Genomic DNA, 27,398 nt, shown 5'->3' on the forward strand with positions numbered 1-27,398 from the left:
TTGAAAAATTTGACATTGTAGGTGTCTGGCAAGGATTTTGACTCATGTCTTGCACTTGATTACACACGATTCTTTGGGATTTATTCATTGAGTAAGTATGTGGGTGTAGTACCACTTTAGGCCACCAGCTGGAATTTGGCAGCAAAGCGCAGAGACGCGAGAAAACCAACCCCCGATGACGTCAGCAGGATGTAAATGCCGTGCCTCGCGCTCTCGTCGGTCTTTTCCCTCTCCAGTGTGCTGTGTGAGCGGCCGGCCTGCGCTCTTTCTCTGAAAGATTTAACACCTCTAAGCCCCAAAAATGATCATCTACAAGTGCATCGTCAGCGGTAAGTAATCGTATGTTTAGTAAGTCATCTTGTTAGGTATCGTTATGTTGGCGGCAGTTATTTTTTTGGGGGCTGTGTCAACGTTATTAGGAGAGAGTTGTCTCTAGGCTAGCTAAGCTAACGTTGGTTAACTCGTGTTAGCTAGATGCTAGATGCTAACCAGAGATAGTTAGCCGGTGATGCTGAGGTCGGTTAGCTATTGTTTTTATGGCCGTGGATCTAGGAGTGGTACCAGTCAGTTGACCGTAAGTGGGGCTACCGTGTGGATATCATAACGGGAAGCTCATAGATCCGGATATTCCGGTACCGTTAGTCATGATACAGTGACGTGGTGTACGAGGCCTTTCGGCAGCACGTAGCTTCTAGCTGTTTTTTTTTTATTTTATATTTTTCATTTTTGACTATCGTAATGTTCTACAGCGTTTCAACTTTAGCCAAAAAGTAACACACGTCGCCGCTAACACTGATTTATTTAACCACAAAGTTAAAAGACGTAAACGTTGGTTAGTCATTACAGAGGAATGTTGGCTAGCTTGATGACCGGCGTTTTACGTAGCTCGTGGATGATGACGCATTCAGACCAGAAATATTTGCTTTGTGTTTCAAAAAAAAAAAAAAAAAAAGTGTGACACTTGTTTTCCTCCCGCAGATGACGAGATGTTCTCGGACATCTACAAAATCAAAGAATCTGAAAACGGCATGTTCTATGAAGTTGAAGGAAAGGTGAGTTTACAAGCAGAACTGTGTGTGTGGTCACATTAAATGTGTTTTCTTTCCACATGGTTGGCTTTAATGTAGGGTCACAATGAAATGGGCCCAATTAAAGGTTTGATGTTAAACTACCAACAAGCTGTTTGCAACTCATTTGGCTTAACGGTGTTGGGCTGAGCTTCACTTTGGGTTTAAATGGTCAAAGTGGCTACATTCTAGTCTTTCCAACCGGCAGCCATCACCTACTGGCAATCAAGACGCTCCCCCATCCATCCCACTATCCCTGTGATCCACCATACTTTGGTATTCCCCCCCCTAATGTCTGTGCTTAATGTGTCTAGATGATCTCCAGGAAAGAGGGCGGCATCGACGAAGCTTTAATCGGTGGCAACGCATCGGCTGAAGAACAATCTGAGGGCACCGATGAGTCCATGGTCTCTGGAGTCGACATCGTCCTCAACCACAAACTGCAGGAGACAGGTTTCGGCAAGAAGGATTATGTGGCCTACATCAAGGATTACTTTAAAGCGTAAGTATCAGTGCTGAAGGTTACCAATAAAACATCACTATTTTTGGCCAAATACCGCAGTTGGTACTGTAGTGTTTGTATGTAATTTGTCATTTTGTTTGCATGTCCAGCGTTAGGGCCCACCTGGAGAACACCTGCCCAGAGAGAGTGCAGCCCTTCATGGCTGATGCACAACCAGAAGTTAAGAAGATCCTGGGTAACCTCAAGAACTACCAGGTATTATGCAAACAATGGCTGTGCACAAACCCTTTTATTGTTAACCGTCCAAAGACGACGCTCGTCTTCTTAGCCGCTCGCCACAGTTTATGGTCGCTCGCCTTGAGACCGGCATCTCTTTTGAAAGCGGGGTTCGCGCAGTTTTTGCTGATTTGTCTTCTGACTCTGTCGTCCTCTTCTCTCTGCAGTTTTTCACGGGAGAGCGCATGAACCCAGAGGGCATGGTGGGACTGATGGACTACCGTGAGGACGGAATCACACCATTCATGTTGTTCTTCAAGGACGGTCTCATTGCTGAGAAATGTGTAAGTACTCTGCTCCGTCTAGAAATACACAGTCAGGAAGTAACTTTTTAAAAATTATTTATATGCAGCTGTAGAGAAACGTCTGTTTATTTCCCCACAGAAAACATTTGGACATGTCATAGTAGCACGAATGTAAATAATAAAATTCATTTCCATTTAGCTGTTTCCATACATACAAAAACCAGCTTATCTGTGTTATTTCATATTTATTTATTAAACTACCGGCCAGAAAACGTGCCGTTTGGTTCCTACGTGCACGGCACTGATAATGATGGGTAGCGAGGGTTGGCTATTGGGCGGAAGAGAAGACTCATGTATAACTTTTTGATCATTTAAATGTTTCATCACACATACGTGGCCTACATATCTCCTTGATGTACGTGTATGAACTCTGCCAGTATTGCATTTCTCACTCAACTCTACCGGAACTTTGAATTGGTTCATTTTGGTGTTCAAAGGAAGTTAATCAAGGTGTGTTCTTCTTTCTTGCAGTAAACACCCGGAACTACATCTGCTTTTCAATTGGCTTCTGCATTCCAAATGGCCCCCAAGAACAGACTGAAGGAGCAATGTTTTGCATCATGCCTGGAAAAAAAAAACTTTTACAATTTCTTATACTCACCATGCCCCAGACTGGGTGACTCAAACACGACTGGTCACTGAATACTGTTTTTAAATATTCTTTTTGGCTTTTGCAGTGTTTTGATTTTCATCCCAGGACTGGCACAGTTTTTGGGATTGAAAAGAAAAGGGCGGGATAGTGAGTGGACTTCTGATTGAAAGATGTATTTTAGCAAAGCTCTCTACAGGGTGACTCCTCAGACCACCTGTTTACGGTTGCATTAAATACGACTCCATCTATAATGAAAATTCTTCTGGTTTAATTTGAAAATAAAGTCTAGTACCACCACCTTCTCTTTTGCATGTATTTTTTACAACGAAACGTCCAATATATATATAACATTATTTTCTATTTTATACACCCAGTATGGGAAAAAAATGTACTTAATTGAAATAAAAACATAAAATATATCATCTCATTCATTCATGCAGATTCATCCACAAGTACAAGTGTTCAATATGCAAACTCAGACTCACTGGTCTGTTTCCTGCATTAGCTCTGCTTTAACAAAACTACAGTTATTTTAATTCATATTAAAAACACCAATGAAACCTGCTTAGACTGCCTTATTGCTTTATTTGTGAGGGATGCTGAGTAAGCCTTTACTTTTGAGATTACCTGTTCAAACTGGCTGCTTTAATCAAGAGGAAAGGAAGTCCTAAAGGGCTCTTTTGTATAACCCAAATCCCATCACAAGAAAAAAGGCCATTTCTTTACAGTATGGATCGTGTTTTATATTTTAGTAATTTCAGTCATGTGACAACTTGTCAAAGCCAGGAAAACTGACGAAGTTGACAGAATGGAGAAGTGAGTGTTCCCAATTCTGTTTAAGCCACTGATTAAATTAAAAGTTGCTAAAAAGGAAACTTGGATGACACCGGGACACGACTAATTCAGTGTTTCTATAAATCCACCAGCCACACCTTAAAGCAGTAGTGACCACCAGGTCCAGCTGGCTGCATTTCTGATGTGATCTGACATCTACTTAAATCACAAATAATGAACTTCTGATGTCAGTCTACTCAGATGTTTAGCCTTCAGACAGCTGATAGAAAACACCCGTCACATGAGTGGTTAGTGTGCAGTCAGAAACTCAACATGTCTTACATTTTAATAACGGCAGCAACAAGCGGCGGAGTGGGGAAAAAGGTTTATTCAATTGTTACAAAATGGTGTTCTATGGGGGGAGAAAACAGTTGTTGCTCATAGTGCTCTATCGACGTTAGGAGTTAAGTAAAACGTAAAAGTTCAATACTTTTGATATGGAACAACGTGAAAGCTGAAGTAAAAAAACAAACTGAAGAGAGCCATCTTGCTCAAGTTCCTTGTCAGTGTAGCAGGAGAGCCTTGTGTGATTTGTGTCTCGATATTTCTCATGTTTTTGTTTCCAGCTTCCTCTTCCAGACAGCCGTTGGTTCTTCACTTCTCAGCTTACAAAAACCTTGATTGAAACCCAACACTGTGAACAATGTGTTTATTTATGTTTAAGTGCTGTGCTAGCTAAAGCAGAGTTTTCCACTCAAAATCATCACATACTGGCTGCATACCCGTCAAACAGTAATTCCTTTTTGACGTCTACATTCAGCGAGTCACTGGAAAACCCTGGAAGCTGCATCCCTTCCGTTTCTTTCCCGTGTGATGAGGAACCGGCTGGAATCAGGCCGTTTGCATCTCCTCCTCTTCCTCCTCCTCAGCTGACTGGTAGTGCCGGTACTCTGGCTTCAGCTCCCAGGTGCTCTTGTGAGCCCCTTTGCTGTTGTACGTCCCGATTTCCCTCATGATTTCCTTCAGGTAGGTCTGGAGAAACCAACACATTGTGACAAACAGAGTGTATTTTAACACGTAGTATGTATTTAACACATGACATACTATCATATGAGTTTAATGATGTACTACACTATGACTTTTACATTTTCTGACATAATATACTATTACTTATTCATGACATTTTATATGACATAAAATACTAGGACATTTTGTGACATTTTTAATGACTTACTACTCGATGTCTTTGACGAAATGTTTTCGACGGAAGTCAGAAGACTCTGACTAGAAGCTCCTATATATGCTATAGATATATATATATATATATATATATATATATATATACAGGACTGTCTCAGAAAATTAGAATATTGTGATAATCCCCATACGTGTGATTTAGTTTACTGAACCAAGCTGAGTGTTTTTCAAGGCTCAGGAAACCCTTGCAGGTGTTTCGAGTTAATTAGATGATTCAAGTGATTAGTTGAATACCCTACTAGTATACTTTTTCATGATATTCTAATATTTAGAGATAGGATATTTGAGTTTTCTTCAGCTGTAAGCCATAATCAGCAATATTAAAAGAATAAAAGGCTTGCAATATTTCAGTTGATTTGTAATGAATCCAGAATGCATGACATTTTTGTTTTTTTAATTGCATTACACAAAATAAAGAACTTTATCACAATATTCTAATTTTCTGAGACAGTCCTGTATATGCTTTAGATATATGATATATATGCATGAGATTGAATAAGATCCCTGACCACTTTTATTTTTAGTACATTTACACTAAATGGTGATTTCGCTGGAACTCTGCTTTTACTTTCTGCTTAGACTTTTCACTTCTGTAGTGACAGTTTAGTTTAGTTCCATGAACAGGCATAAATCCAACACAAGCCCAAAGTCTCACACTGAGGCGGCTCTGTGTGAGACGGCCACTGGGTGTCTCCGTTGAGCTGGGAGGAATGAGTTGAGCCCACTGCACCTGATTTTCATAATGGGCATTTCGGTTACTTTAGTTCAGTTAATTTGAGTGTTAGCCAAGTGCTTTAGGGAACAAAACGATGGTGTGGAGTGTATTGCGGCGTTTGACTCCTACTCACCCGATGGTTATGCAATCAGATGCAATCAGAGGGAGAGGAGGACCTCAAGGTCTCATCAGCACCTACACGTTGCTGTTCTCCGCGAGCTGGAACGAATCCACTGCGCTGTATCGATTCATCCCATTTTTCGTGCGTGTGTGTGTGTGCGTGTGTGTGTGTGTGTGCGTGTGTGTGTGTATGTGCGCACGTTGGCCCAGATTTCAGCCTCAAAAGATAGTGTGAACAGGCATGAACGTCATGCCGTGGGCGATTTGTTCAAATTGAACAAAGCAAGGTGGATAGTGGGCAGGTGTATTGTGTTTTTTTTTTTTCAGCTACGCTGCTGTTATATGCGCGTGTGTGTGTGTGTGTGTGTGTGTGTCTGTGTGTGTGTGCTGCTTACAACAGGTTGTTGGGTGATGTCCACCAGGTCCTTAATGTTGTAATACTGGTGCTTCTCAAAGGCAGAAAAGAGCATGTCCAACACGATCTGCCGCTCAGCCCTCACCATTTTCCCCTCGGACTTCTTCTTCCTCTCATGCTCCACCTGAGATTCAGGTGGAGATTGTTAATACAACTAACATTAAAAACAATAAGACTTGTGATATAACTAATGAATCTGACCATTCAGGTTTGATTCTAATGTCACAATGTGATCAGGATGTATCCGTTTTTTAAATCATAATTTAAGTATTTAGCGTGTCTCGTTTTGTCTGACCAACAATCCAAAACTCAAAAGATATTTACTTTAGCGTCATGGATAATTGAGAAAAATAGCAAATATTCACATTAAACATGCTTAAAGCGGCGTTGTTTTTGGCATTTTCAATAAAAATGACGATCGATCTGGCCAAGATCCTATAGATCGACACACACACACACACACACACACACACACACACACACACACACACAGTTATTAGTTCTCACATTGAAATCGTGGTTGGCCACTGGCTTGAAGATGGTAGTGACAGCTTTATCCAGCTGCTGTGACAAACGCTGAGGCTTCATGGACTCTTTAAGCTGCAGCCTGACACACACACACACACACACACACACACGTACACAAACAAACAGGGAGATAAAGTTTGCTTTGTGAGTTCTGTGGTCCAACTTGATCTGTGCTGACAGTTGTGCCTGTTAGCAAGGAGACAACTGTCAGCACCGTGAGGACAAACTAACCAAATAAGTGATGGCAGCTGCTCTGCTGTCTATTATTCATCTCCACTCGGCTTCACATTTCATTTAAACTGACGGACACACAAACAGAAAAGGAAGAAATATTAAAACACAAAGCACTGCAGCAGCTGCCTGATGTGTTCATAAATAAATATTAACCATTGACCGACATGCCAGTGAAGACATTGGTGAAGCATGTTTAAGCATTAGGGACTAACTTCTCTTATTGCTTAGTAGAGGAGTCAAGTTTCATCTTCAATGTTTTAACACTCAATCAAAACAGATAACATGAATACAACTAAAATATCAGTAATAATGACAATCAGTGGAGAAATATACACAAATATAACTTACCGAAATAATAAAAATGAATTGAACTATGTGTGTTAAAGCATTTAAAATGGATTTTGTTTGCGTATTTCCTCTCCAATATGCACATTTATGTGGCGAGTGGTATATAAAATCACTTTACTACTGAAACAGTTTTCTTGAATTGTGTCCACAAACACAGACGCCCTGACAACACGATGTCCTGCATATCCCGTAGTCTGCCATGATGGAGGGACATTTGTCAGCTGCCACCCAAATGGGAGATTTAAAAAAAAAAAGAGTGAAAAGTAAAAACGTTCCTTGTCAATACAAATGGACACAGTTTAGTGTGTGCTCTACACTACACCGCAGTACCATCGTGTAACGTCTAAGAGAGTCCCAGCCAGATGACCGGCACAGAAACGGGCTCACACACGGACACACACGCACACTGAAGGAGACCGTGTTGTATTTTCTTTGGGTTGTATTGTGGCAGTGCATCTGCCACAGTGATGTTGTTGCTATAGCAATGCCACTCGCTGGAATAACGGATTGTGATGGAGAGGAGACAGAAACCATTTCAACAACAAGGCAGAGTGGACTCGAGTGTTTAGTTTACACAAATTAACATGTCAAACTTCTCCACTCCTCTTGGAATTAAAGCACAACACTTGAACACATTTTGTGACGTCCAGGTGTGAAGTGCTGTGACAAAAAACATGAGTATCCGACTACATGTGGAGCACATGGTCGGGTTATAACACGGGAACACAGCCTGGTCACAATCAGTCCAGCGGCTGGAGACACAATTTGAATTTATTTTTTATATTTAAAGCCTCGATTGAGGTTTTTGAAGGAAGCTTCAAATGTCTGATGTCATATTTTATGATGTTATCTCACTAAAAAGATGTAAAAAATAGTGTTTAAATGTAACTCGTGGTGCGGTTAGATTGCTGCTGTACCGCCCCGTTAATACAACTGCGTGCGGGAGAGAAACGTTTCTAAACCACAGTGACAAGTTATCTTTTTAAAGGCTAAACACCAACAAATAATAATCATTTCCAAAATTCCCAACATGTTTTTATCTGTTTTTTCATTTAATTTTGACTTAGAACTGAGAAAAGTACAGCGACTGAGCACTGACGTGATGCACATCCATATCATCAGTATAACAAGAACATAATATGAACAATAAATCGATCATTTTCTTTGCTACATCCCGTTATTCTAACTTAATCACAACGCGTTTCCGAGCTGAACAATTTCAGAGTTCACTCACTTCTTCAGCCTCATGTAGTCTTCATTGACAACCGGTCTGCATTCAGCTCTGTGCACCACCATCCCCTCCAGACTGATTCCATCTACATGAAGACAGAGGCCCAGCTGCTCAGTTCAGACAGACAAACTTAGTTTGTTAGGAGAAAAACGTTTTTTTGAATAAAACCTGCTTAAATAACTTGTATACTTTGAGCAAAACACATATAAAACATAGCAAATACATGTGGCAAAATTCAACTGTTTAAGGCACAGTTTAAGGGATATTTATAATCATATAGTAGCTATATATCCACACTGGCACTTAATACAGAAGTACCTGAAAAGCATTTCCTCTACTGGCCAGCAGGAGGCGACTCCTCTGGTTGCAAAAAGAAGTCCGATTTCATGGAAGTCTATAAGAAAACGACTCTACTTCTCACTTGATTTATTACCTCAGTAAACATAAACATGAGTTTATTGTCTCAATCGCTAGTTTCAAGTCTTCAATACAGCATGATGCTCATTTAGTAAATTATAGTCCCATTTAGAGTGAAATAGACCATAAAGTGGAGTATGCTTTAGGGCGGGGCTACCTTGTGATTGACAGGTTGCTACCCTACCAGACCCGCATACGACGTCACTCCCCCGCCTTTTAAATATGCTCACTTCCTTTCACTGGTTCGCAGAAAAGCCAAGTTGGCGATGGCCGCAATCCAAGATGGCGACGTACAAAACGCCGAACTCAAGGCTTCAAAACGGCGGTCCACAAACCAATATATATAATATATATTTATATCTCATCTATGTCTTCTTACAGCTTTCTTTGGACAATAATTTACCAAAAATACCAAACAGTTTCAGGTGCTTGCTTCTCCAATGTGAGGATTAGCTGCCTTTCTCTGTTTTGTGTCATAGTAAACTGAATATCTTTGGGTTTTTGGAAAACAAGAAATGATATGAAGGTGACAACTTGAACTCTGGGAGCTTTGAATGATCAATTTTCAAAAATGTTCTTGGGCTAAAAAAAAATGTTTTATGTATGTTCAGACATAAGACTGCAATCTACCAACGCTTCGCCTTGCAAACCGACACAGCAAGAGAGCATCTGCAGGAAAGAAATGGCCTAAATCCAGGTGTGGACAGCTGGCAGAAGCAGCCTCAAAAATACTTGCAGCTGGAATTTCTGTCAGTGGTGCCTCTACAAAGTACCAGCCAATAAAATCCTGGTTCAGCTCTCTGTATTCTCTGTCGCCTCCGTCCGCGATGAGGCCGACGATTGCAGAGTCAGAGAACTTTGGCAGGAGGGCAGTAAGCAGAGCTGTGTGTGAAGTCCGAGGTGTAAAGTGTGAAGAGTAAGGGAGCCAGAGCGGTTCCTTGTGGGGCCCCCGTGCTAAAGGACACCAGGTCAGACTCACACTCCCGTATCCGCACATAGTGTGGACGGTCGGTGAGGTAGTCCAGGAGCCATGCTGTGAGGCGGTGGTCCACTTCACACACCACTGCCAGTACGTCTTTCATAAACCGTTCACAACTCCTCTTAAAGTGACATTTTCACCTATTTCTGATTTACCTTGAACATGGCATTGTCATTCGTTGCTTTCATTTTTTTCAAGGCGTTCTTTCATGAAGGTGCTTCAGTCATCCGTCCAACCCCCAACCTCTTTTCTCAAACATGTGATGCCTCTTCTGCTCCACTCCAAAAATCAGAATGATGAGTCCAGTTGGCGAGCGTTGGCGTCGTATTGGCAGCAGCTCGGTCTATTGTGCATTGTTGCATGATTTGGCACCTTTTGTATCTGGACACATACAAAGGTCTGGCGAAGCGATACATTTCACACCCACCAGTTAACCAAAACCAGAAGAGGTAGAAACACTATAAAGGGCAAAAGACAGAGAGGACGTCAACAGGGAGCGGTAGAGTTCAACAAATGGGTGGCAAGGCATTGATAACAGATATTAAAAAGGTCCAGGTGAGCCTGTGGAGGAGGGTGGAGGGGCTATCTAAATTATTTTAACGCTCTCTTACAATATTCATACACAGGATCCTCGGGTGTCAAATCCTGTCTGGTAAACCTTTTGGGAATACACGCCAACTGCATTTCTTGTCTTCACACTTCCCTCACTCGCATCTTGGCCGCCACACTCGCGTGGGGGCGAAACGCAAAGAAAAGACGTCTTTTCCTCTCAAGCGTCATCTGAAGCGACATCAGAGACCGATGACGCCGGCACAGCGGGATCACCTGTGGGGCGGCTTCCACTCCTCTTGCGTCTTTTAGTCCCTAGTCTGTGTTTCCACAGATAATGCGATTATGACAAGGGTGCCTATAACAACATGTCGAACCACCTTTGTCACACCAGAATTGTGTAATTCACCGCTGAGACACTGGATGCACGATAACCATTTCTACTAGTAGCAAAGAAGTTTTGAATTCATTCATTAGTTATGACTCCGTCTATTGAAGTTGTGCTTGTAAAGTCACTGATTATTTATTATTCATTGGGAAGCCTCGTCGCTCATCAATGAAGAGCACTGGATTGACCTTATCAGTGGCAAAACTGGTTGTGTGTGTGTGTGTGTGTGTGTGTGTGTGTGTGTGTGTGTGTGTGTGTGTGTGTGTGTGTGTGTGTGTGTGTGTGTGTGTGTGTGTGTGTGTGTGTGTGTGTGTGTGTGAAACCACTAGAAATACACACCAGATGTTAAACTGTTAACAGCAAGGATAAGGCTAATCTTATTCTATGTTTTGATTATTGTCATCAAAACCCATCAATGCGTTCCTCTCTCACAAAACCTTTTAACTTCCAAACTCATTTTGTGGATCCATCAGAGTACTTAAATCTTTTTGAAGACTCCATAATTTGCAAAAACAGCTGTGCGCTGTAGTTTTTAGCCATCCAAGAAAAAAACCAGAAGAAAACTGTCTAGTTTTCTTAACCGCAGAGTAATTGGTGTGCTTAATTTACGGCAGTAATGACACCAAAACAACCACAGTGCCCATGTTGATCGCACTGAAGGACGGATTTTCACACTTTTTAAACAGCAGATCTCTGTGACACAGAGGAATAAAATATAATTGATCAGTTTATACTTCAAAAAGGATCGATTCATTGTTGTATTTTTTTTTTTCATGCGTTTTGTGTGCAACAAAAGTAGAGAATATCGCCGGCCTCATCGTCAATTAAAAACCCTGTCTTGATGTATTCAGTGTTAACCACAGCAGAACAAATGCAGGGGCCACGGTCACCATAGTAACCATCACATGCCACCTGACATCGCGTGTGACCAAACATTCCTCTAAGAGTCGTTAATCTTCAGGCGACAAATGCTTCGCGGTTCGTGTCACCGATCGCACTAATGTTCATCTTTGCCTATTCCACAAATGGATGCAATTATGTGCAATTATTGGCTGGTGAGCGTCAGAGCACTTGCCAGCAAAAAAAAACCAACAACACACCCACACACAACGAAACATGTGTCCACACCAACATCCCCGCTGTGCAGTTGTCATGGTCAAACACCCTGCTTGATTTTATCAAGGCCATGAAGAAACCGTTTCCCCTCCTGCAAGTCTTCCTGTTTCCTTTGTCCAGGATCCAGAAGGACACTGTTTGAGACACAGATGCTGTAGATAGAAAGAGAGAGAAAGAGGACTGACATTGGACGTGGACTGGCCTCAGCATGTGCAGCTCAAGGCGTCAGCGAGTGGGAGGAACACTTGAGATAAATAGTAGACTCTTGCACGTTGGCTTCACTATGAAACTCTTGAGTGCTAGATCAATGTTTTGGTCCACACCTTCAGTATCCTAATTCTCCTACGCAGCCATCATCAGTCGATCTGATGAAGAAAAGCTGAGGCGGAGATTTAACAGCTTATTAAAATCACAACTGTTTTGATAAAGCCACATGGTGGATTTCAATGCTGTCAGGCAGCTGCTGCTGCTTTCATTTATAAAAAGCACAGATACAATGGGCCACAACTCATTCATTCCTTAAAAGCGCCTACAAGAGAATTAAACAATATTTTCTTATTTTTTCTTTAAGCTACGCACAAAAACGTACAAGTCAGGTAGAGAACGTCTTCATTGGGAGAAAACACTTTCATGTCTGTCCTTCTGAGACGCTTAGCTTAGCTTAGCACAAAGACTGGAAACAGATAGCCTGTCCACATGTAACTAAATTCACCTAACAAAACCTCTACCTTGTTTGTTTAATCTGTACAAAGTGTAAAAACAATAGGTTGTGGTTTTACAGGGCGTTCAAATTCACACTTACAGCTGCCTCAGGGTCTGAAATGCAGATCCTTGTTCAGAGTGATACCCACCGTTCACTACGGTTGAGTAGGGTTTGTTTTTTTCCGATCTAGGCGGGATAGGATCACACCTGCTGCGATGCCATTCAAGTGAGTTTTACACTTGAGAGATGCTGCTCGAACAAAAAGAGACCCAGCAGGTAAAGATGAGGAAAGACCGTTGTGCGTGCGGTGGACATTAACACATTGATTGGTCATTTCTGGCATCTACAACAGAGCTAAACTACGATCGTATTACATCCAGTGGACATCAAGTGTTCCGTGTCCAAAAGAAATCCTCGATCTGTCTCAAAGTTCAAATCTGCAATCGAGACAAAAGAACTGAAGAACAAAAGTTGCTCCAGTGGGACTAAATCTGACGCTGATTGAGGATTAGGGGTTCATGGCGACGCTGAGATATTCTGTCTGCAAAACCACAACGTTTTCGTCAATACAGTCCCTTACACCAGTAGAGTAAGTAAAGAAGCTTAGTAAAGTTTGCCATAATAATACAGAGAGATCATAATTTAATCAAAAGAATGGCAAAACCATCTTATTCCTGAACAAACAAAAGGTAATAGGCAGTTTAATAAACGGGAAATCAGGAAAACAATAAATAAATAGTTGGATAGAAACGGCTAGAGTTGTATTAACTGTATTTAAGACATGGCAAGGCATTTAGCTAATTCTTAAAGAGTAGAGAAGTGAAAAAGAGTTGAGTGAAGACAGTAGGAGGAGAGCGACAGATGAGAGGGTGAGGAGGTCGCTCGTCCACCCCCTCGCGCTCATCTCTTACCTCCATCTGCTCTCAGGCCCTTTCCTCAAAGCTGTGACCTTCTTAATGTTAAACACAACAAACAGCTCGCCGCCCACCAGGCCTCCAACCGCCGTCACCGTCCCTGGATAAACTACCCTCTCCAACACACCGGGCCTACGTGTTATACTAGGGCTCGAGCAATAAATACAAATATATCGGTCAAAGACCTTCATCAGCTACACAGTACTGTGAAACCGTAGCAGCGTAGCGGTTCTTCCTTTTTTGAAGGTTTACTAACCTTAAGCTCCATTCAGTGTCTGCAAAAAGCATTCTTCTCATGAGCTGCTTCGGTTACTTTGCCTCAGGCGGTTCCTGTGACCCCGGCTCTCTCTGCTCTGAGATCGCTCTCCTAGAAGACTTTTTTGTATGATTCCTTTGCTGCTCTAAAACAACACACTCTTGCCTCCAATCTTGACTCAGATCTGAGGCATGTGATCTACGGTAAAGCCAGGGGGTCTCCTCTACTAAGACGTGATCGCTCCCCTGAATACATGATTTGGGACATTTTGGGGGAGTTTCTGTAGCTGGTAGCAGGAAAGCCATCACACGGAAATGGCGAAATGGCGACAGGCAAACCCTCCAACAAAGGACAACTGGACTGCACTTGTCAATGAAATAAACTGTAAGGAGAAAACTACCTTTATTTTAAGACAACGATATGAATAATACACAAACTCCTGGAAAAACTACTATAAATATGTGCCTATAAAACGTCATTGAAAGACCCTGTTCTAGTATTGTGTAGCCCATGTAGCTCATTTAACCTGAAAATGACAAAAATATAGTTGATTGGTTGTGCTATATATATGTACACTGGAGGTATTATTTTATTTCCCTGTGTTTAAGATCGTGTCCTATTATCTGGTATTATAAAGCTCTTCTAAAGTCTGTTTCAATATGATCAATGTAAACCATGTCTTTTTCACATCGATGGAGGACATGTGATGAGTTAATGATACGGCTGCTATAAAAAGCCTAATGGTCGTGTATAATAGCTGCTCTAGCAGGTTGGAAAAACCTTGCTGATGAAACACAATTGGTTAAACTCGGCTCATTCTCTGCCAAACCTTGTGCACCAAGTTTAGGCGTCTCATACATAAACGTTAGCATAACTTCATCCTAATACATGTCGTTCCTTCCAGAAATGTGTGACCGCACCTTACTCTTATCGGGTATAATAAATTGCAATAGAAAAGGTGAAATAGACACACACACATACAGTAGTGACATCAGAGTATTGTCTACGCATGGTGACAACAAGGAAGCAACAAAAGCGAGGGGGGGGGGGGGGGTGAAGTCACTGATTGGATCTCCAAATATAATTTTCCATTAGAGCTCAGCCCAGAGGCTGCTTCATTAAGGAAACTTAATAATTCCATTCATTAACTTTGAAGTGATTTTCCGATGTCTGTAACTGTATTCAGCCCACTCGTTTTGATTTTTACGTGGACTAGCAGCATCCTTATGCAACAAGTTGGCTTCAAAGAGCTACTCACAGAGAAAACTGGAGGATTGTATAATCATTAGTGGATTAGATTGCTAGAAGTCTATTCCTCACGCTGAAAACAGGAAAAACATTTTAAGATTGTGCGTGTGATATGATTTTGATAATGTAAAGTAAACTAAGCCAAACTAAAAGTCTACAGATGAGCTAGCATTAGCATCTCTACAAGGCTGTACCAAGAGCAGTGCTTTGAACTGCACGCTAACATCAGCGTGCTAATATGCTAACTTGTTGACGCTAACAGGTCAAATGTTTACCATGTTCACCATTTTACACCATTTGTAGCCTGTTAGCATGCTCACAGCTGCTTATTGGCAGTAAACAGCTGAATGAAAGGAATGTCATTAGTTCTCCAGGTATTTGATTATAAATGAAAATATTAAACGAGTGCAATAAACAACCTTATGGTGGCACTAGAGGACATTTCAAAGGATCAACTGGGATTCTTTCTCTGGGCCAGTCTGGACCGACCAACAGACTGGCCATGCTAACGATTGAACGACTGAGCCTAGAGACAGTTGCTAAGCTGTGATTGGACAATATGTGTTGGAGGGAGGGGTTTAATACTTGAAACAACTTGTCGCTGTGCTTTACTTCTGGCAACATGTCTGACTTCCTAGGTCTCTTTGATGTTTCTATGCGTTTATCCTTCATCCCTCATATAAGACCCTATTTTAAGTGGTTGCCATGCCAGCTTCACAGCAGTCAGTGACTCCATGTTACACCACAAGCTCTTGGAGCAGCTCAATGAATAATTCACTACCTTTAAAAAAAATAGGGGAAGGAGATTCCTCGCTAACACAATTTGGGGAATTTAATTTGAACATCCTGGGCTGTCAGTTTGATAGAGACACAACAGCTGTGACAAACAGATTCTCACTGACTTTGAAGATAACGATCGTCCTCAATGAGCCAGTTTTTAATGAACAGGAGGCAGAAAGCGGGTCAAACCTCCCACAATCCTCTCTGCTGCATCTTGGCCTCGTTTGCAATTCCAATTGAGTGTTGTTGATGATGATGCCACTAATCGCTTATGATTAGAAAAATCACAGCAGAGACGGAGTGAGCCGTCCCGCTGGGATCTTCTCCCAGATAAACAGACACAGAGAGACAGCATTTCAGGAACCGGCTGGGTTTCAATTCAAAGTTTCAGTTAAACTGAATCTTTAGTCAATTCCTCTGACAGCACGAGCTCTGAGGTGTAACTAGTTAACAACCTGTTGCACAAATGTAAGACACCTGTTGCTCACGGCTTCTTTTCATGAGAATTTGCAGTCAACAAGGGGTCATCACTTTTTTTTAAATTGGTAAAAGAGTCGGGAATATTTCCATGATTGTGTTATCTCTCAAATAAAAAAACTTGAATATTACTTTTTATGCTCTTGCACACAGACAAGCATAGATGCATGTACATAAGTGATCTAGGTCAAAACGTATCAAACTAAAACATTTGGATTTAAATGAAAGACTCATCCTAGTTTTTCCTTTTGCCTTTAAGCTAATTTATGAGCGCTAATGAGGTCTCTTGACTAAAATCAAGTGTTGTGGTCCTATTTGGGTGCAGTGCGTCTTCTGAGATGCGTTTTGGGTTTGGTCACGATCAATTATATAAAGCAAGATATCCAGTATAATTAACACAAGGGTAGTTAAAGCCTACTGTACTATTAACAATTGCTGCTCTTCTTGTAAGCTCTATCCTCCAAACACCTCCAGAAAAGTATAAATCGCCTTCTTTTTCATTTGTGTTGCTAAATAAACAGGTGCATGCAACGGAAACCAAATCCACTTTGCATGTGAACAAACTGCTGAGAAGTGGCCTCAAGCGTGATCACACCGGCTTTGAAAGAGGCCGGACTGTGGGTGCTATGAGGGTGAATACGAGCATCAACGAGAACGCACACGTCTCGTCTCTCAACGAGAAAACAACACAATGCACCAAATCCAACTGTTTGCTGAGTAAGAGCCGGTCCTTGGTAGAGAAACAACGATAGCCTGAGGCATACAATGAGAAGTTATCGAACACCAAACTATGAGTGAACTTGTATAAAGCAATGATAATTTTCTCTTGAAGTCAAGACATTTTCTTTACAGTATGTCTATAAAACCTCCTTTTACTCTGAATTTAAAAATAAATTAGCAACCATTGAGATAATCTAGTAAATAATTCCAATAAATCACTAGTTCCAGCATCTCAAATGTGAATCTTTGCTGGTTTGTTTGGTGTTTTATGTAAATAAACTGAATATCTTTGGGGTTTGAAATGATGGTTGGACTGAGAAAAACTGTGATGGACAGTTTTCACGATGCATTGATGTTTTGTAGACCACACGATATATAAATGATATACCGTCTCTGCTGCCCTGCAGTGACAAATACAGACACAAATCAGGTATTTCCTCATTGTCAGACTCCTGTGCCGATAAATGATACAAATTGACTGGCATTGCCTCCATGGTGTAAAAAAAAACCATATCTGAGGTAGGTGACAAACCATAATGACTGACATATTTCTACAACAGAATTGTTGTTGGGGTCAGAATCCAGTATAAACAGAAAGTTAGAGTGCAGACTGTCCGCCCGAGTGTTTGTGCATTTAGAATTACGTTTGTGTCATTTTCTACTTCTTTCCCATTGTTTTGTAATTTCACTCGCACAAAGACATTAATAGAAAAACTGAGGTCTTGATTTATTTTATATCTACATACATACGCACACATACACCATTTACCATTCTGCATTTAATGTAATACTATGAGCCATTTCTGCTTTCCTAGGATGACTATTTGCAATTATCACAGTGTCCAGTGTTGGCATGGAGCACTAGATCCAATAGTCTACAGAAGACATAGATTTTTATTTTCACACACACACACACACACACACACACACACACACACACACACACACACACACACACACGCAGGGACACACGCACACACACAATTACCAGTGTAGTGCTGCTTTCCTGACGAGAGCTCCAGGCACACGCAGGAGCCAATTCATAACCGTTCCTTCATAACCAGACCACCATTGACTGTAATTGGTCCATTTCCTCCACAGAAACCCAAAGCCAGTGAACGGACACACACACACACACACACACACACACACACACACACACACACACACACACACACACACACACACACACACACACACACACACACACACACACACACACACACACACACACACACACACACACACACACACACACACGCAACATTCACAACGACAGAGGACTGCTTGTTACCTTGCAAGAAAACAAACAGGATGTGCATACATAAATGCAGCCCCTGTTGCTTTCATTAACATATGTAAGGCTGGCAGCCTACTTCTCCCCGTCACCACCAGAGATGAAACCAAACTGGAATTCCTTTCAATTTAATTCCAGTTCATTTGTAGCACTGTGGCTACCAGATGGATTAGGCTGCAAAAGGAGTTTCATATTCAGACTCAAACAAGCTGAGACAATTTCACACCACAAAAAAGGATGGAAGTGTGTGTGTGCTACTGCTCTGCACCTTTTTATCAACGATATTTAAGGAAATCGAGCAAGAAAGAAAGAAAGAAAGAGCTCCTGGAGTCCATACTCTTCTGTTTGCTCTCATATATTCTCTCTCTCCTCCCTGAAAGTGACGCTGTCTGCACACCCACTCCTAAAGAGAGAGGGAGCGGTAGAGAGAGAGAGAGAGAGGAGGGACACCAAGCAACACAGAGAGCCAGTCTGTTTCAAGCTCCCAGTTCGCTGTAGCTCCTCTGCCAGACAGCACTCAGCCATCCACCATCACACACTCTCAAACACATTCACTCTCACTATACGACAGCTGACAACACAGTCTCATTTACCCAGCAGCAGCAGCACAGACTGACGCAGCCAGATCCAAAAGAGAGAAGAAACCCTCCCCCCCCAAAAAAAACAGACTCGGTTTGTGCTACAGACACACCAGCTCCGAGGCGGCTGGGTCGAGGCTGGAGAGGGTGACTGGAGAATGGAATGGAACCTCAGAAGGATGGAAAGTGAACTGAGGCACATCAATCCGGACCTGCTGCAGCCCAGCAAGAGCTTCAAGAAGCCCTCTTCAGGTACCATCACCATCAACGTGGGGGGGTTCCTGTACACCGCCCATCGCACCACCCTGGTCAAACAACAGGGTTCCTTTCTGGAAGAGCTGGCCAACGGCAAGAAGGCGGTTCAGCACACCGATTCCATGGGCAACCCGTTTATTGACAGAGACGGTCCGGTTTTTCGCCATGTGCTCAACTACCTTCGAACCGGAGAGCTCCAGCTGCCCGACGACTTCCGGGAGGCAGGGCTGCTGCGACGGGAGGCTGATTTCTACCGTCTGAGTGAACTGGTGGAAGCCGTGATTGACTGGGAAAGTCTGAGGGCGGCCCAGCGGGAGGCCGCCTTTTTGGAGATGACGGACAGCCACGAGAGGTCGCAGGGCCTCAAGGTGTACTGCAGTGACTCCACCTTCCTCGACAAGGTCAAAGGGCGGCTGGTGCAGATCTCCAAGAGCCGCCTGGACGGCTTTCCGGAAGAATTCGTGGTGTCGTCCAACGTGATCCAGTTCCGGCACTTCATCAAGTCGGAGCCGGGCTCGCGGCTCGTACTGAAGGAGGACAGCACATTCTTGTGCACACTTGACTGTCTGAAACTAGAGACAGTGATGCTAGCGCTGAAATCGGGCTTCAAGCTGGTCACCAGCCTCGACAGCTGCAAAGGCTCTGTGGTGGCGGCCGAGGCCCTGCACTTTGTCAAGTAGGATGAAGGAAAGCAGACGGAGGAGAGGGGAGGCAGAGAGGGGAAAAGAGTAGTGCCTGGTTTCATATCCACCCCGCTAATGTAAGGTATTGGCTTGAAGATCTTGTAACATGTGCTGAGCTGTGATGTGTCATTGGGTGGGAGGAGAACAGGTGGGTTTCGGACTGTCTCGCAGGACAGTGTTTATATCTTTACTGCAGAATGCTGGCTTACCAACACGGGATCTGATAAGTTTGGGGTAACAGAGGGTGATTCGTCAACCTTTACACCGCTTTATAAGCTTGTATTCATATTACTCAGAAATGATCCGGATAAACTTAGCATTTGTGATATCCAAATAGCATGCGATAGAATATCACATGAGAAGTACAGCTCTGTAATATGGAAGACAAGACAACGGTGTATCTTTCCATAGAGAAGACAGAGGAATAAAACTGAGAGTCTGAACATCGACAGCTTTATCAGTAGAGTCATCTCTGCACATGAACTGCTTCTGCTGCTTTGTCAACAGCTGCAAAAGCCTCCAAAAACCAGCCGTAATGTGCACCGTTGTGCCATTCAGCTTTTACTACAGTCTGTGTGTGTGTGTGTGTGTGTGTGTGTGTGTGTGTGTGTGTGTGTGTGTGTGTGTGTGTAGCTATACACCGTGTGTGCTGCTGTGTTTAGTCGGTTAAATAGCCCGTGTTTAGTTTATTAGCCTCTTTGGAGCCTGGAGGAAAAACCACAGTGCATTGAGGTCGTTTTTTGGACGGACTAATAAACACCGCATCCAAAAATGACACTGAAGCGACACAAACCGTTTCTCAGTTCACAAGTGGAGTTTAAGTGCAAAGAACCGTGATTATTGTAAAGGGCTTTGAATCTAGCATGATGCATGTGCACTCAATAAACTGTGTGTTTGTTAGTGCTGTGAGCCTTTGTGAAGTTAGTGCCACAACAATGCCTATTACTTTTCAATGTGAATATTTTACAAATAAAAAGTGACACTGAAACTGTTGGTAAGTGTATCTGCAAAAGTCTGTGTACCATTTAATGCTTGAGTTATCGTTTGGTGCAAGAAGCCTGTCGAATGCTGCTTTTAATAATATTAAGTGTTAAAAAAAGTAGCTTGGCATCAAATAACAGCATCAGACAGCCACTCTCAATGCCTCAAATGTACTGGGGTGATGGCAGTTTTGCAAGATACAATGATGAGCATTAAATCCTGACAGATGGAATTCCAGTCTGTACACTGTGTTACTGGTAAACACTGAGGCCGGCGAAAGCATTATTTTGTGTTAAGTTTCCAGAATCTTCTGATAAAAAAAATAAAAAGAATGAGTGGGAGAGACACCCTGGACTGGCTCACACGTTCAGCTTTAGCAAACTAGAACATTTTCTTTGCATGCAATTACTCCTTTAACACGTCTCTGCATGTGATAAACACTGCTTTACATGTCCGGAACAATCAAGGATCACAGGGACAAAGATGTGCACACTATGTGCAGCATATTCATATTGATGCACATGTTAGTTGTCAGAGCAGTGGAGGCTGTCATGCTCCTGGGTTGCTGCTCCTTGAGTGATATCAGTCCATGTCCCACTTTAGATAACTCAGTTTGAAAGTGGCTTTAAAATCCATCAATGCCTGAAGGTTGTCAATGATAGAAACCTACAGAAATCAAGAGGCCTTTTAAAAAAATGAACATTTTAGCATCTTCACATTATCGTGACTTCACCAAAATCACAACGTGTGATATATTCGCTAACTGCAGGGCTTATGAGAAGCTATTCAGAACACAGAACAAAAGATTTTTAAAATACATATCTGGTGTCCCCCAGAGGTGGTATGGAAAGCAGACAGAGCGAGATATTTCTGAGGGCTTTTATACAGTGTAAGATATATAAATTTGGAACTGATATAAATTCATAATATGTAAAGCTGCCTCATATAGGAGTGTGTTATCTAAATATTTCAGTAGGTGCAACACACTTTCTCTGTGTACCCTGTGGTGTAAAATGGTTAAAATAATTATGCAATTCTGCCCGTTAACACTAAGAGAAACAACCAAACTCGCCCGGTCCAATGACTATTACTACTGCTGACCGATGACTACAACTTGGAGAAACAAACAATATTCAGCGCTTCTCACTGTCTTCACATCAGCTGTAAACGTTGTTTTTAAATCGACCCCCAGCAGCTGAGGTTGTCACTTCGCTGCAGTGACGTAGAAGTGTACTCAGGGTGTGGTCCGTGGATCTCGACAGTAAGTTGTACTGGCTGGCGGCCGCCACATTGCAGCAACTCCACCTGCAGAAGCCTTTGGGGAGCCCCCTTCAGACCTTCCCTGTTTCAGTAAAGATATTTGGCATTTTAAAAGTAGGTCAGTCTGTGAGATAAATTCTGCTCTTTTCCCTCAAGGAGAACCTCTTTTTATCTCTCTGCATCGCACTCTGATGTGTGTCATCATCAATCTTAGTAGTAGTAAACTATTTTTCCAAGTAATGTGGAGTGAAAATATTTGCTTTTCCTCCTTCAGTAATATAGTTGTCAAATGAGTCCCTCTCTGTTTGAGGTGGTAATGCCCTGAGCTTATGACAACCGCACTGAACTAGTTCATATGAACAAAATGGGGACAAAGTTGACTTTCTCTGGATGGAAGTATTTTACCACCACTACAATGTGAAATGATTCACAAGATGACTCAACATCATTTGGATTTTAAGTAAAAAAGTATTGTAGACTAGTAATTATCAATAATAATAATACAAATAATAATAATAACAACAGAGAGCAGTGTTGTAGTACTTGAGATCGGTCTTGGTCTCGACAGCAGTCTCAAGATCACGTTTTGAAGGTATGAGGAGTAACTATATATGGTTTTTATTTTACAGAATTTATCTGAAGTGTGTCTCGCAGTGTGGGATTCACACTGCTCTGTCTTCACTTGGTCTCAACCCAAAAGAATCGATGTAGAAGAGACCAAGATATCCCAAATATTAGTCTCCATCTAGTATGACTCAAGCTCCACAAATAATGCATCCTACATGTCCCATAATGCAACTCCACTGCATCCTTGAATAGACTTTGCGAGTCTGGAAAATGCCAACACCTTTCAAAAACATGCCCCAGTTTGAAACAACCTTTAAATAAGCAATGAAATACATACCCTAAATAAATCAATCAATATCAAATTAAACACATTAATGTCTGGAGAGAAGAGTGAATTTGAGCAACATTTAATGTAAGGTCTTTAGAGCAGTGAAAACTGAATAATAAGGTCGACCTACCACACATTATATAAGTCAACAGGCTGTGGCACAAAAAAGGCTGATACTGGTGTGTTACGGCTGTGTTTGGGGACAAAAGAGCTGGTTTGGCAGTGCCCAATGTTGACGGTGCCAAAGCAAACAGAACAAGTCTCGCCTGATTTCTGTCCAAACAATGTGCAGCAGGGATACGTCATGATCCATTTATGGAAACTTGTGGGAGTGGAAATGTTTAAATTGAATAGCTCCAAACATTCATCTCCTCCAGAGTTTATTCTAGTGGAAAAAGCCTTCGTAAAACAAGTTAAATTGCCTCTTACTTCTGCTTGGAACTGTAGCAGAGCTGCCTTGAACACCTCTTGGAGTTACCACCGTTAAATGAACAGCATCTCTCTCGCTGTACCTCTAACTGGGCCCCTCCCTCCCTCCCTCCCTCCCTCCCTCCATGGTGACTGAAACCATCTGCTCCAGCAGGCACCATCGTCAAACCATAGGACCAGCCGCCACCACCCCCATCATGACTCATACACCCACATCAACCTCTGACATCAGGCGAACCTCTTCCACCGCCAACCCCTCACAAACACAGACAACAAACACACAATGCACACGCAACAAATGAAACATGGACACATTCAAGAGGAGATAAACCCATTGGATCTGTTGCTGTTCAGATGTCACCCCTGGCACTGATACGTCGCCGTCAACAACATCTAACCTTTTATTTTTTTTAATTGAGGATCCGGTTCATACATTTTTTACGACGGTGACTGCTTCACTTATTAGTCGCTGGGTCAAAGTGATCCACGCCCCATCAAAAGGCAGCTGATGGAGGGAGGCAGCAGGTGCAGGCGATAGGAAGCAGAGAGAGGAGGTAACCGCAGTGAGGAAAGCTCAAACCACACTACTATCAACATTCTCATCTCGCTCTTTTCACCTGTTGCCAGGCAAACTCAACACACGCACTCCTCCTTATCGCTGCCTTAGAAAATGACGAACATACCTCCGATTTTTATCTTTCAACTCATACAGAGGAAGAGACTGTGTGATGAAGAGGAGGAGCAGGAGGAGGAGGAGGAGGGGAGGTCAGACTCTTTTCACTTCCACTCTCAGCTCAGACAAAAGAGGCAGCAGCAACCATTATCCACTTACAAAAAAGGCATAAAGGCATAAAGAATAGTTTTTCACATATAATACATGTATTTTTATATTGAAGCTGATGTTTTAAAGCTTTCATAAAAATGTTTTTCTTTTGAACAGTGTCCCCTGTGAACTGAACTTCCTCCTCGAGGTATAAAAACACCATCGACACTTAAAAATCATTTGGTCTCAAATTCAGCCCTAAAAAGACTTAAACATTCTGCCAGTGAAGAGAGATAAATCTAGTTCCCCTCTTGTTTCAGGACATTTCTACAAACAAGTAATCTTCAATCTGTATCTTTTATCTCAATTGGACAAAAAAAAAAAGCCAATACAAGTATAATGTTATCTATTAATCTGAAGATTACTTTTTCTCAACCGATTCATAATTTGGTCCAAAGAATGTTGATAGAAAATGTCTATTGCAATTTCTTCACATTCCTTGATTTGTCAGTCCAACACTCAAACAAACTTATTCACGTTTTATCGATTAATTGACAGATTCCTTTAATTAATTTGAGCTCTACGATAAAGTCAATACAAACAGAAAGAAACCAGAGCAACAGAGGCGGAAACAGAGTCGGATCAGAAAGAGAGAAGACGTAATGAGGATCTCAGCAGAGAGGAAGTCAGAGCCAACCCTCCACTTTCCTACTGCGAGTGCGAAAATGGCAATCAACGCACTCAGTGCGTGTCCATGTTTCTGTGTGTGCATGTGTGTAAATGTAGTCATTCAAATCAATACCAATATCTTTTTTACAGAGATGTTATGAATGATGCATTGTTTTCAACCAATCATTTCTGACTGTTAGGGCAACGTTTCCCAAACTTTCTTTCCGTGGACCAACCTTTTAAAAAAAAAATGCACGTTTAGCTTTTGAATTAATGCTTAAAATCACATTTCTGTTGTCACAAAATCCAGTGGTTGGTTTCAAAAGCACACTTTCCCGAGCCGCACAAAGAGTCCACTGTGAGATTAAAAACACCTTTTTCCAGCATTCTGGTAGCAGCTGATTGGTCCGGTCCGCACTAATTGACAATTTTCACTCTGAAAATCAAAATGGCATCAAAGTGACTGACACACAGAAAACCTGGGGTCATGTTGTATTCTTCCAGTATACATGTAGGAGTACTAGATAGTTACTGCGTCTGTGAGCAAACAATGACGCTGTTGTGTAGTCGGCTGTATGCACTGTACTCCAGCGCATCATGCACGTGCCAAGTAGTAAGTGGATAAAAACACGTGGCTGCAAGAAAGACAACATTTAGTAAGTGAGAGTATTTATCTGCACGCTACCACACGTCTGTTTCTTAAAAAGGATATTAATACCGTTATGACAAATTTAAAATTTGTGAGAACATTTTGCATTTCCCCTTCTATACCGTGTCTCCCACCGGCCTGTCAAACCTGAATTATGACTAACTGGAGGCTGCTGTAAGTCTCACACCTCAAACTCTGCACAGAGCCCGACACACAGTATGCAGCATTAATCATACAGCCTCGCAGTTTCACTTGTCTTTCTTCAGGCACCACTGCTCCATTGGGGGAGTGCTCTGAGGACAACATGTTCAGCTCTGGCCTCATTTGGACCATGCAAAGCAGCAACTCTCCACTTGACAGCCAGACTAATGGTGGGTGAGCAGATTTGTTTTTTTGAGGCTGAGTGAAGCAAGCTTGGTTACTGTTGAGTAAAATCCTCCCACACAACACAACTCAGACATCTCAAACAAAAGTAATACAACCATATGGACTGTGTAGAGGAACCACCATTCTATTAGATGTGGACAGCACTGAATGGCTATTCTTACATGTTTAATAAAGAGCCTTCTAATGCACTGCTCTAATAATAATAATGTGTCAGTGTGCACGACTCCTTAACAAAGGCACTCAGCGATCTACCTCTAAAAATCCACTGGTGCAGGACGGGGAAGCAGTTGGGAGTAAATTGGACTCCTCATTTGAATCGCAGCGGTGACGAGAGAAAAATAACAGAACAAGCTCATACAAAAAGATGGATTTCTAAAATCTAATACTAGTGTTTCCTTATGGAATTACAAGTGACGAGATCCAGATGAAGCTATAAGAAAAATGTAAAATCACAGCTTTTGACTAGTGGTGAAACGGACCATAGTTGATCCGTGATCCGAACGGATATAATCTTTACTTTCTTAATCAAGTTTTTCATGCAAATAACCACTATAGGTGACTAAAACAAAGTAAAAGGAACATTAAGAATTTACAGTTTACCCTGACTTCAGAACGGTTGAAATGATTTTAAAGGACTGGGGGCTTGCATACCAGCTGCTATAACAAAACAATAAAAAAATAAATCTGTATCAGCCGACGTGGCTTATCAGAGATCAGCAATTTGTATCGGCGGCAAAAAAAATAATCTTGAACAGCATCTCTAAAAGTTAGATTTGATCGTTTTGTTTCTTGCTGATCCGATCCGTGACAAAAACCGTGATATGAAGGAAACTGTGCGTTTCATGATCCGTTGCTCATTGGTCCAGAGCTGCCTTCACTCTCTTGCCTTGTCCTCAGACTACATTCAACATAATGAGCTCTGTAGACACAGCGGGTCATGACAAAGACATTGCAACACTTCCTATCTGCAACTTCAAAGAAAGCGCGGTTTGAATAGGCTTCCTCCCCCGTATCTTCTTACATTGTCCTCTTCTGTAACCTTTTCAGTCTTTCAACAACCTGCTGACAGAGGCTCATATTGTCTCTACTGGCGGCAGAGCGTCACACTTTAGCCCTCTATCATTATTCTGGGTTCCACGTGTCTCTTGTGTGGGAGCACAGCAGGGGACGGACAAACCTCCAATTCGAGAGGCAGCACAGAAACGAGAGCGGAGATGACATTTCTCTTGCAAAAACAATAGCTGGCTCACTCTCCTATTTTCACCTTGGGCAACAACAAACATGCATCTCTGAGGAGAATAGCAGGCCTTGAGTCACAGCTATTCAGCACCCTGCTTCTGCAACAACAGGGGAAAGCAAATGTGAGATCTGCATGTTTTTTTTAGGAACCTGTGGGGTTGCAAACAATACATTTCAATCCACAAATTTAGACCATTTGGTTCTGGCAACATACGGCACATTATTTACGTATTGAGAGCGAGGCAACAAAACCATCTGCCTGCACAATTTAAATAGACAATGATGCTCTCTGGGTACTGGAAAAACACACATTTTCTATATTTCAATGATTCAAAGAGAACGGTGACATTTGTGGTGCAAACACGTAGTCCTGATTCAAACAGGATGCTTTGTACTAAAATGCATTGATGGAGTTTCTACAGGTCCAGATAGTAATAGACG

The 27,398-nt window shown here is 42.1% G+C and overlaps 3 protein-coding genes across 3 annotated transcripts in view; 2 read left to right on the top strand and 1 right to left on the bottom strand.

The window, feature by feature from the left end:
* Positions 1–191: 191 nt before the first annotated feature.
* Positions 192–3,000, top strand: tpt1 (tumor protein, translationally-controlled 1). Its single transcript, XM_079169862.1, has 6 exons — positions 192–329; positions 979–1,052; positions 1,382–1,569; positions 1,680–1,785; positions 1,974–2,090; positions 2,583–3,000. Exons 1-6 carry the CDS (start codon positions 302–304, stop codon positions 2,583–2,585), a joined length of 516 nt encoding a protein of 171 aa, XP_079025988.1. The 5' UTR covers positions 192–301; the 3' UTR covers positions 2,586–3,000.
* Positions 3,001–4,368: 1,368 nt separating this feature from the next.
* LOC306703630 (general transcription factor IIF subunit 2-like) overlaps positions 4,369–27,398 on the bottom strand; it is a gene marked incomplete at both ends in the record, with an annotated part of 30,001 nt that continues 6,971 nt past the window's right edge. Inside the window, 4 exons of the mRNA XM_079169639.1 lie at positions 4,369–4,509; positions 5,965–6,108; positions 6,492–6,591; positions 8,329–8,410. Coding sequence (XP_079025765.1) covers positions 4,369–4,509; positions 5,965–6,108; positions 6,492–6,591; positions 8,329–8,410 — 467 coding nt within the window. The remainder of the gene's footprint in view (positions 4,510–5,964; positions 6,109–6,491; positions 6,592–8,328; positions 8,411–27,398) is intronic.
* Positions 18,906–19,682, top strand: kctd4 (potassium channel tetramerization domain containing 4; the record flags this gene model as incomplete). Its single annotated transcript, XM_079169638.1, has 1 exon — positions 18,906–19,682. The coding sequence occupies one exon, from the start codon at positions 18,906–18,908 to the stop codon at positions 19,680–19,682; it is 777 nt and encodes a 258-aa protein (XP_079025764.1).

Source organism: Pholis gunnellus (genome assembly GCF_910591455.1).
Source record: "Pholis gunnellus genome assembly, chromosome: 12".
In the NCBI taxonomy this organism is placed as follows: Eukaryota; Metazoa; Chordata; class Actinopteri; order Perciformes; family Pholidae; genus Pholis; species Pholis gunnellus.